This window comes from Delphinapterus leucas, chromosome 1 (genome assembly GCF_059928025.1).
Source record: "Delphinapterus leucas isolate spDelLeu-1000000601 "Yukka" chromosome 1, BTC_Dleu_Yukka2, whole genome shotgun sequence".
NCBI lineage: Eukaryota > Metazoa > Chordata > Mammalia > Artiodactyla > Monodontidae > Delphinapterus > Delphinapterus leucas.
This window is the reverse complement of record NC_143129.1, coordinates 27,830,636-27,851,568: the sequence shown is the minus strand read 5'-3', so window position 1 is coordinate 27,851,568 and position 20,933 is coordinate 27,830,636. Positions and strand designations below refer to the sequence as shown.

At 37.3% G+C, this 20,933-nt stretch overlaps 1 protein-coding gene across 4 annotated transcripts in view; it reads left to right on the top strand.

Annotated features, from left to right (window-relative positions):
- WDR26 (WD repeat domain 26) overlaps window positions 1-9,269 on the top strand; it is a 38,705-nt gene extending 29,436 nt beyond the window's left edge. For 2 of the 4 annotated variants that reach the window (XM_022579307.3, XM_022579306.3), the window contains exons 10-14: window positions 1,011-1,156; window positions 1,467-1,545; window positions 1,817-1,946; window positions 6,018-6,203; window positions 8,879-9,269. In XM_022579307.3, the coding sequence (XP_022435015.1) occupies window positions 1,011-1,156; window positions 1,467-1,545; window positions 1,817-1,946; window positions 6,018-6,203; window positions 8,879-8,904 (567 nt within the window). In that variant the 3' untranslated portion in view covers window positions 8,905-9,269. Of the gene's footprint in view, window positions 1-1,010; window positions 1,157-1,466; window positions 1,546-1,666; window positions 1,753-1,816; window positions 1,947-6,017; window positions 6,204-8,878 lie in introns of those variants that run through there. The other 2 variants (XM_089918222.1, XM_089918175.1) reach the window with 2 other exon arrangements.
- Window positions 9,270-20,933: the final 11,664 nt, after the last annotated feature.

Sequence of the window (20,933 nt, the reverse complement as noted above, 5' to 3'; positions counted from 1 at the left end):
GCCCCTAATTCTTTTAAAAAGTTATTTCGAGTGGTCAATACCATTGTTATATACTAATTTAGCATTTTATTTCTGGACTTCCTCTCCATGGGCTAATACTGTACTGCATTGATTGATTGATCTAATTGACATATAACATTATATTAGTTTCAAGTGTACAACATAAAGATTCAGTATTCGTATGTATTACAAAATGATTACCACAATAAGTCTAGTTAACATCCATCACCATACATAGTTACAAGAATTTTTTTTTGTTATGATGAGGATTTTTAAGATTTACTTTTAGCAACTTTCACATATGCAATACAGTATTATTAACTATAGTCACCATGCTGTACATTTTAGCATTTAAGCCATTAGTTCTTAATTCCCTGTGTTCAAGACGCATATATGTTTCTGCTGACTTTGCCATCCCATACACTGTTTAAACCTTCATGATACAGGACTTTGGTAGTTCCCTAACCCGTAAAATGGGAATGGGAATGCCTCTCAGAGCTCTGAATGTTCAATAAGATAACCTAAGAGCTTTGCTCAGCACGTTACAGATTTGGTGACTTTTTAAAAAATGTCATAACAGATTCCTAAGTTCTGTAAAGTTATAATTAATGTTTTAGTAATTGTTTTCCATATCACAACTTGTGAATATTACAGGACAGGTCCCAGTATAGTGAATTTTAAAGGAATGTTTGAATTCTTTTCCAAAAGTTGTGAGACCTTAAAACTTAAGGATTCTTTCTTTCTTTGTATTTATTGTACTTATCTATGCATGGTAGGTTATTGAAGGGAAGATAGATTTACTAAGATTCTCCCCCTCTCCCTTAGGTATTGTAATGAAATTTGACCTGTATTCAAATTCTGATGATTAAAAACACTTATGGAACAATTAGGTTGAGATCAGTCTCAGGAAAAGACAAACATTACAAAAAGATATGCTAAGAGATTCTTTTGTTTTTGTTTGCTTTCTGAGTGCTGTTAAATAATGGAGTTAATAGTAATTTTCTCCTCAGGATTTAGACGGTAATCTCCTTGACTCCTGGGAAGGGGTGAGAGTGCAATGCCTTTGGTGCTTGAGTGATGGGAAGACTGTTTTGGCATCAGATACACACCAGCGAATTCGGGGATATAACTTCGAGGACCTTACAGATAGGAACATGTAACTATATTTTGTATCCATTAAACAACAGTTATCTGATTTATGTTAAAATAGAAGTGTAGTGGAACTTACTTCTTCAGAAAAAGTTTTTATTACGGTTTTGGTTTTGGTTTGATTGGTAATTTGGGTGGATAGTCAGGTGGTGCTTAGTAATTATTAACTCAGATTCTTTTTATTGATTGAAATATAGTATATAATAGTGAATACAGACAAAGTTTGTGATACTTAAGCTAGAACATTTTGTATTTTGATAATTTGAATGTGTTGATTCTTAGTATGTTTCTTCTGACAAATTATTTTTTGGTTACAGAGTACAAGAAGATCATCCCATTATGTCTTTTACTATTTCAAAGAACGGCCGATTAGCTTTGTTAAATGTAGCAACTCAGGTGAGTTTATTAGCATAATTCTCAGAAAAACTTAGCTTAGTTAAAGTTTATTGTGATTTTTAGTATATATAAACAGGTATTTCTGTGAATTCTTAAATTTCAAATGTGTTTGATCCTTAAGTTTGTAGAGTCAACTAGAAATTTTTCAGTTGGCATTTCGCATCAATAGAAAATGAAAATGTTCATCAGGCAAAGGGATAGTCACAGGTAACTTTTTAAAATTCTTTTGAGTTGAGTTAGAATAAATACCTAAATTCTCTTTTGCTTACAGGGAGTTCATTTATGGGACTTGCAAGACAGAGTTTTAGTAAGAAAGTATCAAGGTGTTACACAAGGGTTTTATACAATTCATTCATGTTTTGGAGGCCATAATGAAGACTTCATCGCTAGTGGCAGTGAAGGTAAATTGTGTCTCTGTTGGTTCACATATATTGATGGACTGAAAGTTCTATAATTCTCTCAACTTGTGAACATAGTCATGTCTCCAAACAAATTCAAGATGTTAAATCAAAAATTGTATGAGCTGTTTATCCAGTGCACTGTTAATTTCCTTTTCTTGGAATGATTTGAGTCCTCCTATTGTCACAAATTAATAGTGCCTATTTTGGCTTATGTGGAGGTGTGTTTAGTGCATGTGTCAAATCAAGATTTAGTTAAATCTTTACTCTCTCGTATGTTGACTTTTTTTTAAATAGATTTATTTATTTATGTTTTGGCGTTGGGTCTTCGTTGCTGCGCACAGGCTTTCTGTAGTTGCAGCTAGTGGGGACTCCTCTTCATTGCGGGGTGTGGGCTTCTCGTTGTGTTGGCTTCTCTTGTTGAGGAGCATGGGCTCTCTAGGCGTGTGGGCTCAGTAGTTGTGGCACACGGGCTTAGTTGCTCCGTGGCATGGCTCACGGGCCCAGCCGTTCTGCGGCATGTGGGATCTTCCCGGACCGGGGCACGAACCCGTGTCCCCTGCATCGGCAGGCGGACTCTCAACCACTGCGCCACCAGGGAAGCCCCACTATTCTTTCATGAGACTGATGGTTTTCAGATGTTAGTAGTATCTTAAAAATCAAGGTTAATTGTTTTAGCTGATCTTGGACAAAATTGACTATAGTTAGATCTTCAGTGTTTCTTTAGTGACCAAAGAAAATAATTTAGGATTCTTATGGTCTCAGAGAAGCTGAAATTACAGAATTGTGTCTACTACCTTTTTGAATAAACTTCTCTGGTCTAATAACATCGGTATTTCAGGCAGGCATGTGCCTAAACTAGTCAGTCTGATTTAAAATAGAAATTGTTTAAAATATGCAAGCACAAATAAGTGAGGCAGTATTAAAAGTTGGTGTACTTTTTAAGGTGATGAAACATAAATAATGACAAATTATTGAAAATTTTCATTCAACACATTTTCTTGAGTACCCACTATACTGTTCTAGTACTATAGCAGCAAATTATTTAAGTCATTTTTTTAAAAACTGAATCTCGTTTTCCAAGGTAGACCAAGGAACTGGATTATGTTGGTAAACACCTGGTAATGTTCAATTACTGTGTAAGATGTTTCTGTTACCCATTTCTTGACAAAAAACCGATCTCAGTAGCTAAGAGGATCACAAAATGACACATGAGTTTTTCCTTTGTGTATAAGATATTTAAGGATTAAGACAAAGAGACATTTAGGGATTTAGATTTTAACATGAAGCATATGAATTTATCTATTCTTTCTTTTCCCCCCCAAAAATCAGTCAGATAAGATTGAGAAAAGAGAAGAGTGGTTTGCTAGGTAACAATGGGGAGTTCACTTCTTTCCCGTCAAAAAATCTTTTTTTATCTGTTAGTTTAATCATGTTATTTTTTTCTAGGTTCTCCATTGGCTTCTAATTTGATATGATCTAAACATATTAATAAGCCTTCTACCTGCTTTTTAGCTCTTCCTACTCAAAGATCTCTTTCCCCCTTGCTCTATTTAATCCTGCTCCTGGGGGGTTTTTTGCCTCTTAATTATGCCTCACAATCCCCTATAGCTCTTTCTAAAAATAATATGTAGCCTAGAAGTGCTTTAAAAATATGTGTTGCTACCATTATCCCTAGCGATGCCAATCTTTTTTTTTTTTTGCGGTACGCGGGCCTCTCCCGTTGTGGAGCACAGGCTCCAGACACGCAGGCTCAGCGGCCATGGCTCACAGGCCCAGCCGCTCCGCGGCATGTGGGATCTTCCCAGACCGGGGCACGAACCCCCATCCCCTGCATCGGCAGGCGGACTCTCAACCACTGCGCCACCAGGGAAGCCCCAATCTTTTTTTTTTTTTAAGACCAAACTAACTTTAGAATTAAGCCTGATGAATAATGTAATTAAGCCACACATTATATTCTGCTTAGGGATAAAATGAAACATAACTATGATGGAAAGAGATTAGCATTCTCATGATTCAGGTGGTTTAGAATGGTTCCAAAAGTGTTTTCAACACCAAGTGGATATAGCAACTATATTATCTCCCGAGATGACCACAGTAATCCATTTGTCATTTGTCAGAAATATATTCCAAGAACCTTCCAAATCCCCAAATATATGAATGTCAGTATAAAATAGAGCAATTAGGAAGCCTTTCCCCCTAAAAGTTATGCCATTACTCCAGCCTTTTCACTGTGCTGGAAATATATAGAAAAACTTATTTTTTACCTCTGCATAGGCACTGGATTCCCTAAACTGGTACAGTAAGCAGAGCTTGATCATAAAGCCTGTCATTCTGACCTTGACTACATCAAATCTTAATTTTTGCTGACTGTTCAGCAAATATCCTCCTCAGGTATGTGTTCACAAATCCAAATGTAGGCAGATTTCAGTTGCATTCACACTTTTCAAGCCTGTAATCTTTCTTTGTGGACTTGCTCTGTCCAAGGGGAAACATAGCTAGTCTGGGCTTTTTTTTTTTTCTCCTTTTGCTAATTTTATTTTATTGAAAGAAAATTATTTTCAGAAATGATTGAAGAATAAGTACCCTCTAGGAAAGATAAATTCAGTACTTCAGTGAGTGCCTTTTAGCTTTTGCTTCACATACTCAAAAAAATGTTCAGAAACAGTTCCAACTTTTTATCTTTGTAAGTTGAAACCAGGGCATCGTTTTTTTTTTTTAACCACAAGTTTATTACCTTTTCACCACTCTGAAGTTTCCTCAGTTGGCAGCACATCCACTGAAAGTTCCCACATTGATCACATAGTTGATTGACAGATCTTCAGATAGGACACTTTTCTGATTTACCCTGGGATTCTGCCTTCTGCTGAAAAGCCATCACTTCTATTTCGTTAACTCTTTGTGGTAGTACATGGTGTTTACTACGTGCTAGACTCTGTTCAAAACACTTTTTCATGTACAGACTTACTTTATCCTCATAACATGATGAGGTAAGTACAGATCCCCGTTTACAGAGGAGTTGCAAAGAGTGGGTAATGTGCCCAAAGTTACACGGCTGGTCCGTGATACAGGGAGCGTGTGGACTGGGTAGTCTGACTCTATAGCCCGTACTGTGAACTTCTACTCTGTACTAGTCCGTTGTTTTGTTTTGCTTTGTTTGTTTTTGAAGATTATTTTATCACAAAGTTGTCAGGGTTTTTGTTTTTTATGGTCACTTCATGAGATTACAAATAGACTACTACAAAGTCATATTATTATGCTGTCTAGCCTCACAAGTAAACTCTTGAGCAGGGCCTCCTGGATTTCAACCCCAGTTTCACCATTTACCGGCTGTTAACCATGAGCAGATTGCTTCTTCAGTCGCCATCCATAAAAGGGATAAGCATAGTGCCCACCTCATGATGATGGTGAAGATTAAATAATATACTTAAGGGCTTCCCTGGTGGCGCAGTGGTTGAGAGTCCGCCTGCCGATGCAGGGGACACGGGTTCGTGCCCCGGTCCGGGAAGATTCCACATGCCATGGAGCGGCTGGGCCCGTGAGCCATGGCCCCTGAGCCTGCACGTCCAGAGCCTGCGCTCCGCAACGGGAGAGGCCACAACAGTGAGAGGCCCGCGTACCACAAAAAATAATAATAATTTAAAAATAATAATAATAATACACTTAGTACATTATAAACACTCAATACTTAGCTATCATAATTGCTATATTTGAATTTGGATACATTGCTTTTCTATCACCTCTCATTTCCATAGAATCTGTCTCTATCCTAGATTTGTTTATATTCAAAGATCTTGACTGTGATTATATATTATGTATTACAGGATATTACAGATAGATTTTGTGGTGACTTGCAAGCTAGTCAGTCATCAGTAACAGGGAAAAAAATGTGTATTTTATTAAAATGGCTTTTTTCAAAAGGTAGTTTGTTAAATTATTCACATTGTTTTTGTTGTCCTTTCAAGTTCTAATAAGTTATACGTTCTGTGTGTAATGAGCAGTAAATTTAAAATCAGTTGGTTTTGTTAATATGTAACAACTCCTTGACTTTTCTCTGAATTACTGTTTATTCAGATCACAAGGTTTACATCTGGCACAAACGTAGTGAACTGCCAATCGCGGAGCTGACAGGGCACACACGCACCGTAAACTGTGTGAGCTGGAACCCACAGATCCCATCTATGATGGCCAGCGCCTCAGATGACGGCACCGTTAGAATATGGGGACCAGCGCCTTTTATAGACCACCAGAATATTGAAGGTAACTATCATACAGTTTCCCTGTGTTTTCTCCAGATGAAACGTTGCCCTGCTTATCATAAAGTTGTAGCATTTTTAAGCGGTACTTTATTTAAAGTGTAGGATACAATCAGTTTTTTTCCCTCATTTAGAGGTTGTACACTATATCTCCGCAGAAGTTTAACTAATCTAAGACACAGCAGTATTTTGTTTGTTTGTTTGTTTTATCGGTGACACTGGGGAGAATAAGCTGAAATGTGCCACCTCATTTACATCCAGTTAGTATCGCCACTTTCAAAATTTTATTGAAAATCTTGCTTCATCAAGCGAGAAGTATTTTATACTTTCATACCCATGAAAACTAGCTAGTATATGAAATTTGAACAACTTTAGAATGATCTTGATTATGGTTTTACCCTTAAAAATAAATATCTGTTAATACCAATAGAGAAAAAGAAGGGAACTAACATTTATCATGTACCTATGTGCCAGGCAGCCTGCTAGGCCCTTTATATACACTGTCTTGCGTAACATCTTCATAGCCCTGTTAAGACAAGTAGAAGAAGTGTTTTTATCCTCATTTCTGTGGATGTAAAAACTGAAGCATGGCAAGGCTAGTTAACTTGTTGAGAGCTGCCAGGTCTTCAAATCTAGGTCTGAAAGGTTTTTTCCACTACTTCCAGATACTTGAAGAAAGCCCAAAGCCAAAAAGCTTAACAGTTAAGGCCATAAGCTTAATTGAGCAAGATATTGGTACTAGAGAGAGGAGATAACGAGAGCAAAAATATTTAGTTTGCTTAGAAAGAAGTAATTTACCTAGAAGCAGATAAACAGATTTTTTTGTTCAGTTAAGTTATTCTTAGAGGAGGAGGGTTGTCAGGGTAGCATGTGTGGTTTAAAAGCATATTTTCTGTGCTTTTGTCTTTGTGGTTCAAACTGTAAAAGACTTGACCAGATCTCACTGGTCGGTGAGGATGTACAGCCAAAGATGAGAGTAAAAAGCACGAAGAGCACACAGGTCAAAAAGCTTGAGAATTACTGTTCAGTTATTCAGAACCTTCAAGGACCTTTTTGTATTTGTACATCACTACATGACATTCTAACATTCCTCTGTGAAATCAGCTAAAACTAAAAATCTTGTTGATCTCCTGTTGTTCGTTGTCCTTTTTTAGGTTTCAAGCCCCACTCTCTTAGATGTTTTAGAGATCTATAACTGAGATTATATGTGCTTTTCTAATTTTATTAGTCATTTTGGAAGTTATTTCTTCAAATAAACATTTGATTTGAAGAAGTAGGAAAACATTAGGTATATAGTAACAAATTTACCTTGTAAGTGGATTTATTTTAGACATACCTTTAAGGGTGTGTTTATGCTTCTACTACTGTGAAACAAAAGTTACACTGCTATTTGGTAACTTAGCTATTGTGGATACTCATTATTGTGGGTGAGCCAAACTTGGCCCAGTTGTAAGCACTGGGTCTAATTCAGCAATTTTCAGTTGTGCTTTGCAACATAGGTATAGCCCTAAAATTTCATTTATACCTAAAATAGGAAAACAGCTTCTGTATAACTAGAAATTTGGGTAATGCCTTTTATGCAGGCATCTTCTGGGTTCTTTTTCCCACACTTGAAAACTTGTTTTTCTAATTAATACCTGTTTGGAATAGATGTTTTGGAAAAATATAGATGAGAAGCTAAGGAAATGACATTCAAAAATCATGATATCCTGAGATACTATAAGTCATTGAAGTAAAAATATTTCACTTAACTCAATTTCAAAAAAGAGAATTGCTGACCTTTTATTATAACAGTAAAGTTCCATACTGCATTTTTTTTTTTTTGAGGACTATAGATAGAATGGGATCAAGTACTAATAGAAGAGTACTAGATAGAATAGGATCAAGTACTAATGCATGCTACAACATGGATGAACTTTGAAAACAATATGCTAAGTGAAAGAAGCCAGACACAAAAGAGCACCTACGGTGGTTCCATGTATATGAAATGGTCCGGAATAGGCTAATCCATAGAGAAAGTAGACTAGTAGTTGCTTAGGATTGGGGGGGTGACGGTTTGCTTACGACTGCTAATGGTGATGAAAATATTCTAAAATTGATTGTCATGATGGTTGTACAATCCTGTGAGTATACTAACACCTACTGAATTGTCCACTTTAAATGGGTGCATTGTAGAGTGTGTGAATTGGTATCGGTAGAGCTGTTGACACATTACCCTTCCCCCACACACACAGAAGAGTAGGGTGATATTGCAGAATTTCAAACTGAGCCACTGAAAGGAGAATTAAATACATAGTTATGATGCACAGTTTACCTTGGACTGCCAGATCTTCTTTATTCTCTTCTGTTGTAAACTACCATGAAGATTTTTCTATTCTGCATAAGTATTTCAAGGTTCATTTTTAAAGTATGAGATTCCAATATGATTATTCTCTTGGGTTCTCCAATATTCAAAATAATCCTGAGTTTAGACTGTAATATATAGCCTAAGATGTGACCGTTTTAACGATAATGATTAAAGTATCAAGAATTTGCCTCGATGTGATTGTTTTCTAATGTTACGATATTTTGTAATGGCATGATGCTGATTTTAAAACTTTCTAACTGGTAACTTTTTTCTCCCCCTCCCCTCTTCTTCCTCTTTTCCCCCAATACACATTTCATCTTGTCTTCATTCAGAGGAATGCAGTAGCATGGATAGTTGATGGCGAATTTGGAGCAGACGACTTCTGTTTAACTTAAAATTAGTCGTATTTTAATGGCTTGGGATTTGGTGCAAACAAACATGATTGATAGCTGGACAGACATGCTCGTCATGAAAAAAGAACCATTTCTGAAGCCCGACTGGGGCCAAACATTTACACCTTGCTTCATAGTAACCAGTTGAGATGAAGCACGTCGTTAGAACGTTGTTGGACACCATGTTGAATTATCCCCCCATCGGTTGTGAAGAACTGTGCTACATTCAGGCTTACCCATTGAACTCAGTATATATAATTTTTTCCCTCCTGCCTTTTGTCGGGCAGGATCCATTCTTGTTGCTCTTCTGTGTAATGAAGTTTAAATGCTTGTTTGGAAAACTTTATTTAACAGTTTAGAAGGCTTGATAGAAAGAGTGCATTAGTCTGAAGAGTATACATTGGATAGGAAAGAATTCCCTTCTTTTGTTTCTCCAAATCTTTCCGCCTTATTTAGCTTGAGATCTTTGCAGCTTGGTTCATGGATTCTAGCCTTGCCCGTTGCGCAGTATATACTGATCCAGATGATAAACCAGTGAACTATGTCAAAAGCACTCTCAATATTACATTTGACAAAAAGTTTTGTACTTTTCACATGGCTTGTTGCCCCGTAAAAGGGTTAACAGCACAATTTTTTAAAAATAAATTAAGAAGTATTTATAGGATTAAAGTGACTTCATTTGTATACATTTGGAATCTAAACCAGCTTAAAAAGAGTTTCCTCTATGACTTAGATACGCAGTATAAACTGATGCTCTTCTGGAATACCACATGAGACATGGTCAGAAACAGTGCTTGGAAGGACATCACACAGGAAGTTCAGAGTAGCGCTTTGAAGATTTTCCCCCTTTTGTTTTATTCCTGAAGGAACATCAGTACCTGATCTTCAAGAAATTCAAGATTCATAACGAGAATTTTAAATTTATACCAACATGAGAGATCAGTAGTCAGTTTAGGTTTTCAACAAAGCTTGTTCCAAGTTGTTCTCAACTTGGGGAATCATTTTGGTGTGATCTAGCAAGAGAGTAGAAGTCAGCAGATATAACCACTTTGGAAATTCATAGTATAACGGAGCTTGTTAGAAGAATTCAGCAGGTTACAGACATACTTAAACTGGGTATAAAACCTAGGAGTCATTTGTCTAATTGCCCTTAATATTTTGACATATAGGGATACGTAAATTTAAAGGATATTTCTTCTCAGATTTTCAGATATTGCCATACTGAACCTCATTCTAAACTGGTGCTGTGGATAGTCTCCCTCTCCCCTCCCCTTTTAGTTTAAGGAAGGGTTTCCTTCATGGAAAAGCACTTTTAATTTTGAGAATTTCACGTTTAAAATAAGCCAAAAGCCTGATGTTCACGTTGTGCTTTTAAACCCCGTAACAGCTGAGTACAACATACTTAGTCTCCTTGGAAATTCCCTCCCCTCTTTAGTAGAGGATATAAATATGGTGACCATAGCTGTTACGTGGGGAAGAGGAGTGGGAATACCCCCAAAATAAGATTCTGGTGAAGAAAAAGTCTTACACTGTTCCCTTTCGGCCCAGCCAAGTCTATAATATATGATTACCGTGAGTAGACTCCTTCAGGATCCACAAAGAAGAGAAAGGCTTGGATGTTAGGAGTTCTTCCATCGGGGGATGGGTGGGTAGGGGAAGGTAGCAGGGAGAAATGGGTAAAGTCAGGGAAGGGGAGAAGAAAGAAAAACACAATTGGCCTTAAAACAGCTCAGATTCTCCCAGAAGCTCATAGTAAGAGAAAATGATAGATCGTGGTCAGCAGATTATTTTATCAAATTGGTAATGTAAAAGATTTCTTTAAGCTCCATTTTGCAGAGGCCACCGCTTAGAGAATCAAGAATTCCTGTTTTGATACTTCTAAGTTAAAATAACTATGTTACAGTTTATCTGGTACTTCATTTTTCGTAACTAAAATTACTTTTTACTTTAAGCTTGAATAAAATCTTCATTGGTAACTGTATGTAATTAAGTGGCAACTTCTCTTTACCTCAGTACAGTTAAATCCATTCATATTTTAAGTGATTCATGTATACCCTGAAGCCATTAATACACCCCAATCTCTATGGTAACATCACTAACAAAATGTGGGCATAGAAACTCCACAGCTGTTTACAAATTTGGTTACAGTGTGCTATGGTACATGTGTAACATTCACGGAGATTTGTGCCCGTTCAGGGGCAATTTGGCGCTCAAGTCTACTATACTTCACCCAGCCACCCCTAGATCTGAGTTTTCAGAGTGCTTCTGAAGTACAGTTAAAAACACTTTAAAAAAGTGGAGTAAAAGTGAGGCACATTTTACAAGAACATAACTCCATTAAAACGGAGTAACAACTATGCAAAGGTTTCTGTAGCAGCTAGGTGAGTTTGTGTTCCAAGTCTGTCTTAACTGGCAGCTTCCTATATATACTGGTACTTTACTGTGCCAATTTGCTGTAAACGTCTACTCCATGCATGTGCCATGCAGCGACTGTGCTAGAAAGGTAAAATAAATGAAGATACCTAGGATTTTATGGTACAAAGAACCTGACAGCAGGATGGTCTAACTCATAGCTCTTAACTGAAAACTTCCGACAGTGCTGTAGTCTCTATATAGGCTTGAGGTGAGAGCATACAGAGTGAGAATACTACCCAGCCAGCTGCAAGATACTAACAAATGTATAAACTGAAAAGTACCAATACTTTTTGCACATAGATCAAAATAGAGTGGAGAATTTTGGCTCCAAAAATCAGGTTAGTAGGCTCATTTCCATGTGCTTAAAAATGTTTTTTTGTTGTTACTATTCATTGATTAAGGGCTAGAGCACGTATGAAATTAAATGTCTTTTTCCTCCAAATAACTGGTTATTAGTAGTACAGTGTTGGATTTGGGGATTCCTAAGACCGGCGTGTGGGTGGTGAATTAGAGTTGGGGAATTAGCTGGGAGGGATGACAAAGCTTCAGTTTGGGTTTTTGTATGTTATTAGTGTTCATTCTAGCTAGCTACATTTCTTTTGCTCTTATTGGCCAGGTAAATGTTACATTTAACCAGGTAAGTAGTTTAAACAGAGGAAATTCTTTTTGCAAATGCCCCTACACATTGACCCATTTCAGTGGGTGGGAGAACCGAAAGGGATTACCTAACTTTAAAAATAAACTTAAGTAATTAAAATAACTTGGTAATTGAAAGGAAAAAAATCAGTTTTTATCAGTATTTTCTTAATTTGAAATCACACTAGTAGTAGTATGGTAATTTTTATTATTAGGAGTGTTCTCCCTCTGGAGTGGCATTTCATGACATTAATAGAAAACCCTTTTTTCCCCCACCCCTCCCCATCTTGAAATTTTCTTTTTTAGGATGTTGGTTCCTGCACACAAGAACTGACCCTATCACCTCTGCTCACAGTGGTAAATATAACGTACATCTCTTGAAAGGGAAATATCCATGTCAGTTTCTTTCACAGCAGAAGAATGGCTACTTTTGAATGGGGAGGAAAGAAGACATTTTTCTTAATATCCTTTTTGTCCCATCTCTGAAGTGTATAAATATCTTTATTTCGTTTTAATTTCTCATTTAGATTTTAGCAACTTCTCTTTTGGGGTTGTTCTCCAAAATATTACTTCCATTTCAAAGACCATATCGGATTTAATTTAAACCGCTAACTTTAAAAGAAGAGGTGAATCTGCATTTATACTTAGACACTTTCTAAAAACAGGGTGAACTTAATCGAAAATTTTCAGTGTTGTTAAGCTATTGTTATAGTAGCTGCCCTATAGTTGCAAAAACAAAAACTATAAAAACCCATCCCTTATCTACTTAATCCAGATAGCCTGGATTTAATGAAACTAAGAGAATAAAAATGTGTGCGTGTGTGTGTTGTGTGTCTGTGTGAAAGAGAGAGATTACTTAATTCATAAAAAGTCCTGGAAACAGCTGTTCTGGGTTCTTGTCAGTTTCACTAAAAGTCTCGTGCACATGTGAAGTGCCCTCTCTGAATTGAAGGTTTGGTTAATACTGGTATATTTTTATAAGACTGAAATTGTGTCCCCATCTTTAACTTAAAACATTTTCATCATCAGGGTCAATGTGCTAAAAACTGAATCGGAACATTTTTAGGCACAGATGGAAAAAAATGTTATTGGCTCCTTGAAAATGTGTGTGTGTGGCGAGGGGAATAGATCCACAAAAGCATGTATGTACTTACAAACCAAGCTGTAGAGATCAAGAAAAGAACTTGTGTTGATCTCAAGATTTCTAAATTGTCAAGATTTACATGGCATTGTGGTGGAACTAGTTAAAACTTAGAGCTTTTGATATATAATAACTATTTGCTATGGACTGATTAAATGTTTCAAAGGATTGTGTTCTTAAATATTGGGGTTTTTTTTTTTTAACTGCCTCTCAGATTATATTTAGTAGTTTAAATTTCTTTGCTTTATTATTTCATTAAAGCATAAGAAACTTCAGGTCTCTGATATATTTATTTTCACTTGTTCTACTAATTATTTACAAAACACCCTTTGTTAACTTTTATTTTATAAATGTGTAGTATATTAAATGTCTTTAAATTTTTGTTCAATTGAATCTACATTAACTTTGATTTGCTTTCCTGGGATTTTTTTTTTAATACACCTTTTCCATGTCAGTGCATAGCACTTAACCAATCGTTTGTATTCCCTTTCAATCCAATAAACAGAATGAATAATTAAGTAATTGTTGCTGTGTTAAATCTCCTAATAGCCATTAGCCTGAGTGTCTAACTAGTACTATTTTTACCTAAAACAACTGATTTGCTGAATTTGACATCCATAGATTTACCTGGAGTTTTTTAGTGGTGTCTAACGGAGCACTGCTTTGCCAGTTGAGATACCTGTTTTTTTTAAAAGCTGTTGTGTGTAATCATGGATTAATTTAGAAAACTCTCAGGAACATTTGCATTTTTAAAGGAATCATATGCCACATGTTCAAAAATATTACTGCGTCTGAAATTATGCGTTTAGGCAGTGGATATGCTGACAAGGGGAGAAAATATATTTCCAGTTTGAAATTAAAATTTATTTCATAACAAATATATAGTTATTTAAAGATATCCTTGGAGAAAGCATTCAGTGTATACAAACCTATATAGTACATTTGTATTTATGAAAAGAAAAGAAAACCAATTGCCCATCAGGGTGAATTATTACGGAAGTAGGCTTTATGATTTTTACTACTAAGAGTGGTGGTCTGCACAGTAAAAGGAAGTGCAAATGTGAAAGATTAGTACTTGGCAGGCAATCAGTGGAGACTCAGCTTAGGATAGCAGATCCACTGATGAGGCAGAGAGAGGTAATGCTTCCACACTACTGCTCACCACCTTAAAGGTACGGTTTGCCACTTCCTCTGATCAACAGGCAAGAGAGAAGTTTTTTCTACTTGAAGTCTTTAAATACCAGCTATACTTTGCAGACTTAGCTTAAAGTTTCATGCCAGATCCCAGCACCAGGTAAAGAAAATTTCCCAACCTTAATAAATCTTAAGAGAGTTGTATTTTAAAAACACAATTCAATTCCCTTTCCTTTAAGCAAAAGAAAAGTTGATGGTCTTCAGTTACATCATTTCATGACTTCTACTTGAAATTTTTCCCAGAAAAACTTAAAACTGTTAAAGAACATTCAACAAACAAAATGACCCCATCATCCTATCACTACTTCCAAGAATCTTAGGTGTCTGCCATTGGTTTTGTGGCAGTGGGCTCTCCTCCCTCAAACCTGATGAGCGTGCGTAACACGGGCTTGCTGTATAGGAAACAGTACAATCACGTAATTAACAAAATGTTAAATCGGCATGTAATGTATAAGCTAATGCTGGAAACAGGGAAGAACAAGAACAAATTTTCAGCAAGTTTTCATTTCCTTTTCTGATGTGAGGATTAGTGGCTTCTTTGGTCACTGTATTAAATTGATGCAACTGGAGTCCCTCATACACAATTTAAGACTTTTAACATCTTATTCAAGACATAATTAGCCATGGTGATAGGCCATATCTAGAATTCAAATAAATGAATGTGCTAGTGTTCTTCATTTAAGTTCTGTGTGGCTTTTTCCTCATTTTGAATATAATTTTAAAATGCAGCTACACATTGAATTGGGAGTTGTATACCAAATAGTTTCCAAATATTGAATAACTTTTCCCTCATTCCCAAATGGAAAAATACCAGTTTGTGGCCTATGAATTCAGAAAAGGGGTCTTGATTTTATCATCAATGAAAAACTTGTTCTAAAAGTTCTTTCACACTATGTGTAAATGGGCTCTTTCCCGTTAATGGATTTGCATGAAAAAACTTTTCAGTAAGATTTTTTCTTTCTCCCCTGTTAATGGGTTTGCATGAAAAAAACTTTTCAGTAACATTTTGTGTTCTTGTCCACAAAGAACTGATACTATTCAACTGGTTTGGTTTTAATTTCCTTTCTCTTTCTATGCTTTCTCCTAGTGTTTGTATAAATAACTGGAGTGCTTATTGGGTACCAGGCGCTTTAGATACATTATTTAAACTTCTATCTCTGTAAGCAAGTATTGCTCACTTTTTTTCAATGATAAACTCAGGCTTAAGGAGACTGAAATACAGTTAATAGATGGTAGTACTGGGATTCAAACCCCTGTTTGATTCCAGAGCCTGTGCTTTTAACTCCTAAATCCAAGGGCATGTGAGACTCAACTGAAGGCTTTTTTAACTTTTAGATTTCGAAGCCACCTTCCAGATCACAAGTCAAATTTTTTTTTTTTTTCACAAGTCAGATTTGTTAACACGTCAGGTAATTGTATGTTGTCAGCTGACACTGATCCACTTTTACTGGTGGGTTTTGAAAACCGTGGGACTATGCTATATTATTACTTCAGCAATGAGACCAAGAATGAAAAGCAGGAGCAAGAATGGTAATGAGAGGGACTAACCACAACGCACACACTATTTGGTCGTTGAGTAACACGAGTCCAGAACAGGTATTCCTTTGGGCTAATATACTGGGTGCTTGCTTTTTAGGCCAGTCACTATGGATGAGCCACTCATTCCATTCTCATTTAATTCTCAAGGTACCTTCATGGGGCAAATACTCTAATTTCCATTTTACAAATGAGGGAAAGTAGGCTTAAATAAATTAACTGGTATGAAGGAGCTGGGATTCTAAGCCAGGTGCCCCTGAGCTTATGCTATTAGCCACTGCACACAAACCTCCCTTGGTCTGTAGATGGCCACTTACACCCTAGATTAAAAATTGACTGTTAAAAACTTGTCAAAGATAGGTAAAACATTTAAGGGCACACTTCTTTACTGATTCTAGTTAACTGTGTAGTTCATAGAAGAAAATGACACTTGAACTTATACAGATTTTTCTCCATACAATTAAAGCAATCAATAAAACAGACTCATGAAGTTTCATAGAAGAAAACCTCCACAATAAATTTGAATGTCTTTAAATTGTTTTATAAAGTAGTGGGTTTGGATTTAAATATAAATCCTATCACTTGGTGTGTCACTTTAGACAAATTACTTATCTGTCAGAGTTCCCTCATCTATGAAAGAAGCTAACAGTATCTTCTTACCAGACAGCATTGTGATGGGTGAGAATGCACATAGTAAAATCACAAACGACTTTTTTTTTAAGAGTTTATGGCAGTCAGCAAAAGCCAGAATACTGGAGGTTCTACACAACAAATGATTGCTATGTCCAGTGAAACAGTTTCTTCAACAAATTGCAAGGAAAATAATAGGGAATTTAGTAGATTAAGAGACTTAAGGACATTAACCAAATGAAATGTACAGATCTTTGCTGAATCCCAATGTGAACAAAACGACTGTAAACCTTGAGCCAATGGGGGAAATTGGAGCACCCATTGTATATTTAGTACTAAGTAATTACCAATTTATGTATGATGCTGGGACTGTGTGCGTGTTTTAAGAACCCTTATCTTACAGAGATATGCGTAGAAATACTACATATGTACTGATGTCTGGTATTGGCTTCAAAATAGTGTGGGGGAGGGAAGGTAGTAGGTTATAGATAAAACAAGAATGCCCGTAAGTTTGATTATTGTAACTGGTAAAATAGATTACCAACTGACACGGATTAGTCCTGTTATTGTCTTCCAAAAAGTTAGTATCTTTATACACAGCTACACCAGAAGCTAGCCTTGCCCTGCAGGTCACCCTGATACAGTAGATGCAGTGGCAGCCAAACTTGTTGCTTTTTAATTGAGCTGTCAAGTTCAACCCTCGCCTGCTTTGCATCCAACCTGTGAAATAGGCTGCTGATCAGATAAAGTGATAAGATCAGGCTCTACAACTTGATTCCACTTCCATCCTCTCCTTCAGAGATTATCAATTTGAACGAATTGAGCTGTGAAACCAGACGGAGGATTCAAGCTCCTTCCTTGTTCAAGTGCCAGCCTCTTGCCCAAAGAATATATGGTACTTAGAATAGCAGATTGAAGATGAACCAAGTCCCCTGGACAAATAACAAAGTGGGGATTCTGACAACGCACCGGGTGCTTAGAAGGGAACCGGGAATCAGAGAGATGGCTGGAGAGTGATGGTATAGCAGTGTATAACTCCGCACCTCTACTAGTCCTCTCAACATCTACACACAAGGTGCTCCACTGGAGAACAGCAATTTCAGTATTTGTTCGACTGACTCACATTCTGACTATGCGCTAATGTCGAATGGGAACTAATACAGGTGACACCAAGACTGTTCCATAACGGATGTAGCAAACCAAATACACAGCAGGGGAAGCCACGGTCAAACCTCTGAGCTCCCAGCTAGCTGATTCTGACCACTCACCCACCACCCACTCCTCACCCAGCCTCAGAGGGAAGCCACTGAAAACAAAAACAGCTTTTATCAAGGAATTTATTCTAAAGAGCAACTTGAGCTCTTAGTGATCAATCCCTTTAACATCTATGTCCTGACAGTGATTATTACTGTGATTACTGTGGTTCACAATGCCAACCCTAAGGCTCTGAATGACCCTCAGTCCTTAGATTATATTTAGAGCAGAACAATTTGACTACTACCTTGTACAATTTTCACGGTAAGCATGGCTTAAAACCAAAAGGCTTCACTGACAAATGCTCAGATAGAACAGCCCATTCTTTGAACAGCCTTATTAACTGTAGTTTCACTACACCAAAAATATTTCAATCTTTGTTACACTACATTGCAAAATAGTATTTTTGGCTTTAAAGTACACAAATTCAGGTGGCAGCAATCTAGATAACAGGCACAGAATTTCAAGACTTCCCTTCTCTATCTTGCTGCCTGTTTCCATGTATTAGAACAATTTTACTTACATGCGGGGGGTAATTAATTATACCTAGTACATAATACTTTTCATCACAATTACTTCTGACAAAATATTACTTGTGAGTAAAACTGACTTCACAAGCCTCCAGTACACCAAATACAGCGGTTTCCTTTCCTAACCTAGCATGTCTTAGAACATTCCATAATGTGACTGCCTTGAAAACAGATGGTAGACTTTGATTATGTTGCTCCATTGCTTCTTACTTCCCTGATGTAAAGGACATTAGTCAGACTTCATGCTGAAAGAGCAATAGAACAACACAATCAGATTTATGTATCCATTCAACAATCATTTATTGTTTCCGTGTGCAAGGCATGGACTGCGTTAGGTGCCAGGAGCAATAGGAAAATGATACAAATATGAATAAGAGGATACTCTGCCCTCCAGGAGTGTACAGTCTAGTAGGAGAGATTAACTGCATACAAATAACCGTAACACCAGATAGAAAGTGGTTAAGTGCCACAGAAGAAAAAGTTCCATGGGGAGCTTTCTTATCCCCCAAATTCAAAGTAAGCTCAGATGAGAGGAAGCAGATTTCGATTATTATTCCATTGTCATCTGTGTGGCATGAAAAGGTGGCTGTCAGGCTTTGATGAACCAAGCTGCACCTTAGATCTTTCTTCCTCGGCTCTCTCAGCTGAGTCCAGTGATTAGCAAGCGCACCTGCTAACCACTGAAGGGATGGAAGGAAAAGGTCAAAGGAAAATGACAGAATACACAGATAAAAATATTCTGCATCCAGGAGCCTGCCATGGTAGTCTGCACTGGCTGGGCCCAGGGTACTACCTTCACAGATGGACAGGGACGAGAAGTGATAAGGGAGAGAACACTGGACTAGCCAGGAGGACTCCAGATGTCTAAGATGAAGTTAGACCAAATGATCTCTAAGGGTCTCTGCAACTCTCCAATCAGTTAAAAGCACAGAAAATTAATCTTCAGCATCTTAACCACAGCTTTTAAAGTCAGTGCTTTTTCCCTCTTTTCATAATTTGTAGAAGGGCCCCTAAAAAATCCAAACAAAAAACTAGAGTTACCCCCTTTCCTGCCTTTGATTACAGACAAGCAATACAAGAAAGGTGGTTTTGTTTTTAACCACGGTTAATGTTTCAGAAGTAAAGAGCTCCTGTCTTTCGTTATAAACAAGGCACCTTTCTGATCTGCTCAGCCTCACCAACATACGTGCCTGATGGTATGTAAACTGACAGCCAGATGCTCTCAACTACACAGGTTTCTATTTTGGTTACTAAGAATACTTGTATATTCCAGACCTTGTAATAACCTATAATGGAATATAATCTGAAAAAAATAATTGAATCACTATGCTGTACATCTGAAACTAACACAATATTGTGAAAATTTCAATTTTTTAAAAAAAGAAGAATGAGAAGATAAAACATTTTGGTCAACAGTCCTCCACCACCTTTGAGCTTCCTGAAGTAGCTTGTTTATCTCTCAGTTCTAAGGATTTAAGTTCTCCAACAGCTTCATTGCTTTCAAAGCTTGAGCAGAACATTTAGAGGCACTGGAAGTTAAGGATAAAGTCAGAGTTAAGTGACTGTTTTTCTTTTTTTAAATAGAGGAAGGTGCCTAAGAAGGAAAGGGTAAGAGAGATGCATCAAACTAACTTCTATGTTACAGCTTCTTGGCTCTTTGCCTGGAAGAAATACAAGATACCCCCAAGGAGCAATTTTTGAAGCTCGAAAGAGGCCAACAGAACCAAGTTTACTTTGCCTACCATTTCACCCTTCCTTTCAAGTGTGGCCAGGGTATACCACCATCCTCAAAATGTGGGTCTATCCATATAGGGAGTTTTGCTTAGTGCCTCTCCGGCTTCTGCCAAGGCTAGACCCAGTCCAGGGCCGAAAGGACATGCAACATTTGATATTTGGTGACCACACACCTTATGTGACTATCCAATTCTGCCTCAACAGAGTGAATAACCTCTTTGGACTCTGCCATAAAACGCAGCCACGTTTTGCCTAAATGCCAGCGCCGAAGATGGCCACATTAAAACACAAACGAGCACTGAGAATATACTGCCAGGTTCACTTCACCCAGCAAACAGAGCCCAAGAGGTTACGTGCCCTCAACAACTGCAAGAATGGACAAATATACCTCCAAGGAGTCAAGTCTGGCCGGATACTGCTATGTCCATGAAATGGACAGTGGTCAGCGCAGCAGGACAGGAGTGCTACGGTTAATCAGGCCCCAAGCAGAGCGCTGACAGGCTCAGTTTCACCGACACCGAATGACTGGCTACCCCTGCTTCTGATCTGATGGGCATCTTCTACCAAATCACCTCTCCAAACCCATTAAAAAATATATCGGACAGATCAAATACAACTGGACCAATGAGAATGCAAAACCAAGACGTAGCAAGGGCCAGTGGGAGTATATGGGTTTGAGGGCGATCGTGGAGGCAGCGGCTTTTAAATGAAAGCTCTTGATAAAGTTTTGCTTTTTTGGTTTATTTTCCTTTCTATAAGCAGGAATTACATCGTATGTGTAATGGCTTATAAGGGTTCACAAATTCAGCAAAGAAATATATATTTTTTGAAATGTCATTTTCTGTTAACATTCTTGTGAAAAGACATTGGCTTACAGTCCCATAAATCTGTAAACCATATTAAATACAGGAAGCTGCCGCAATAT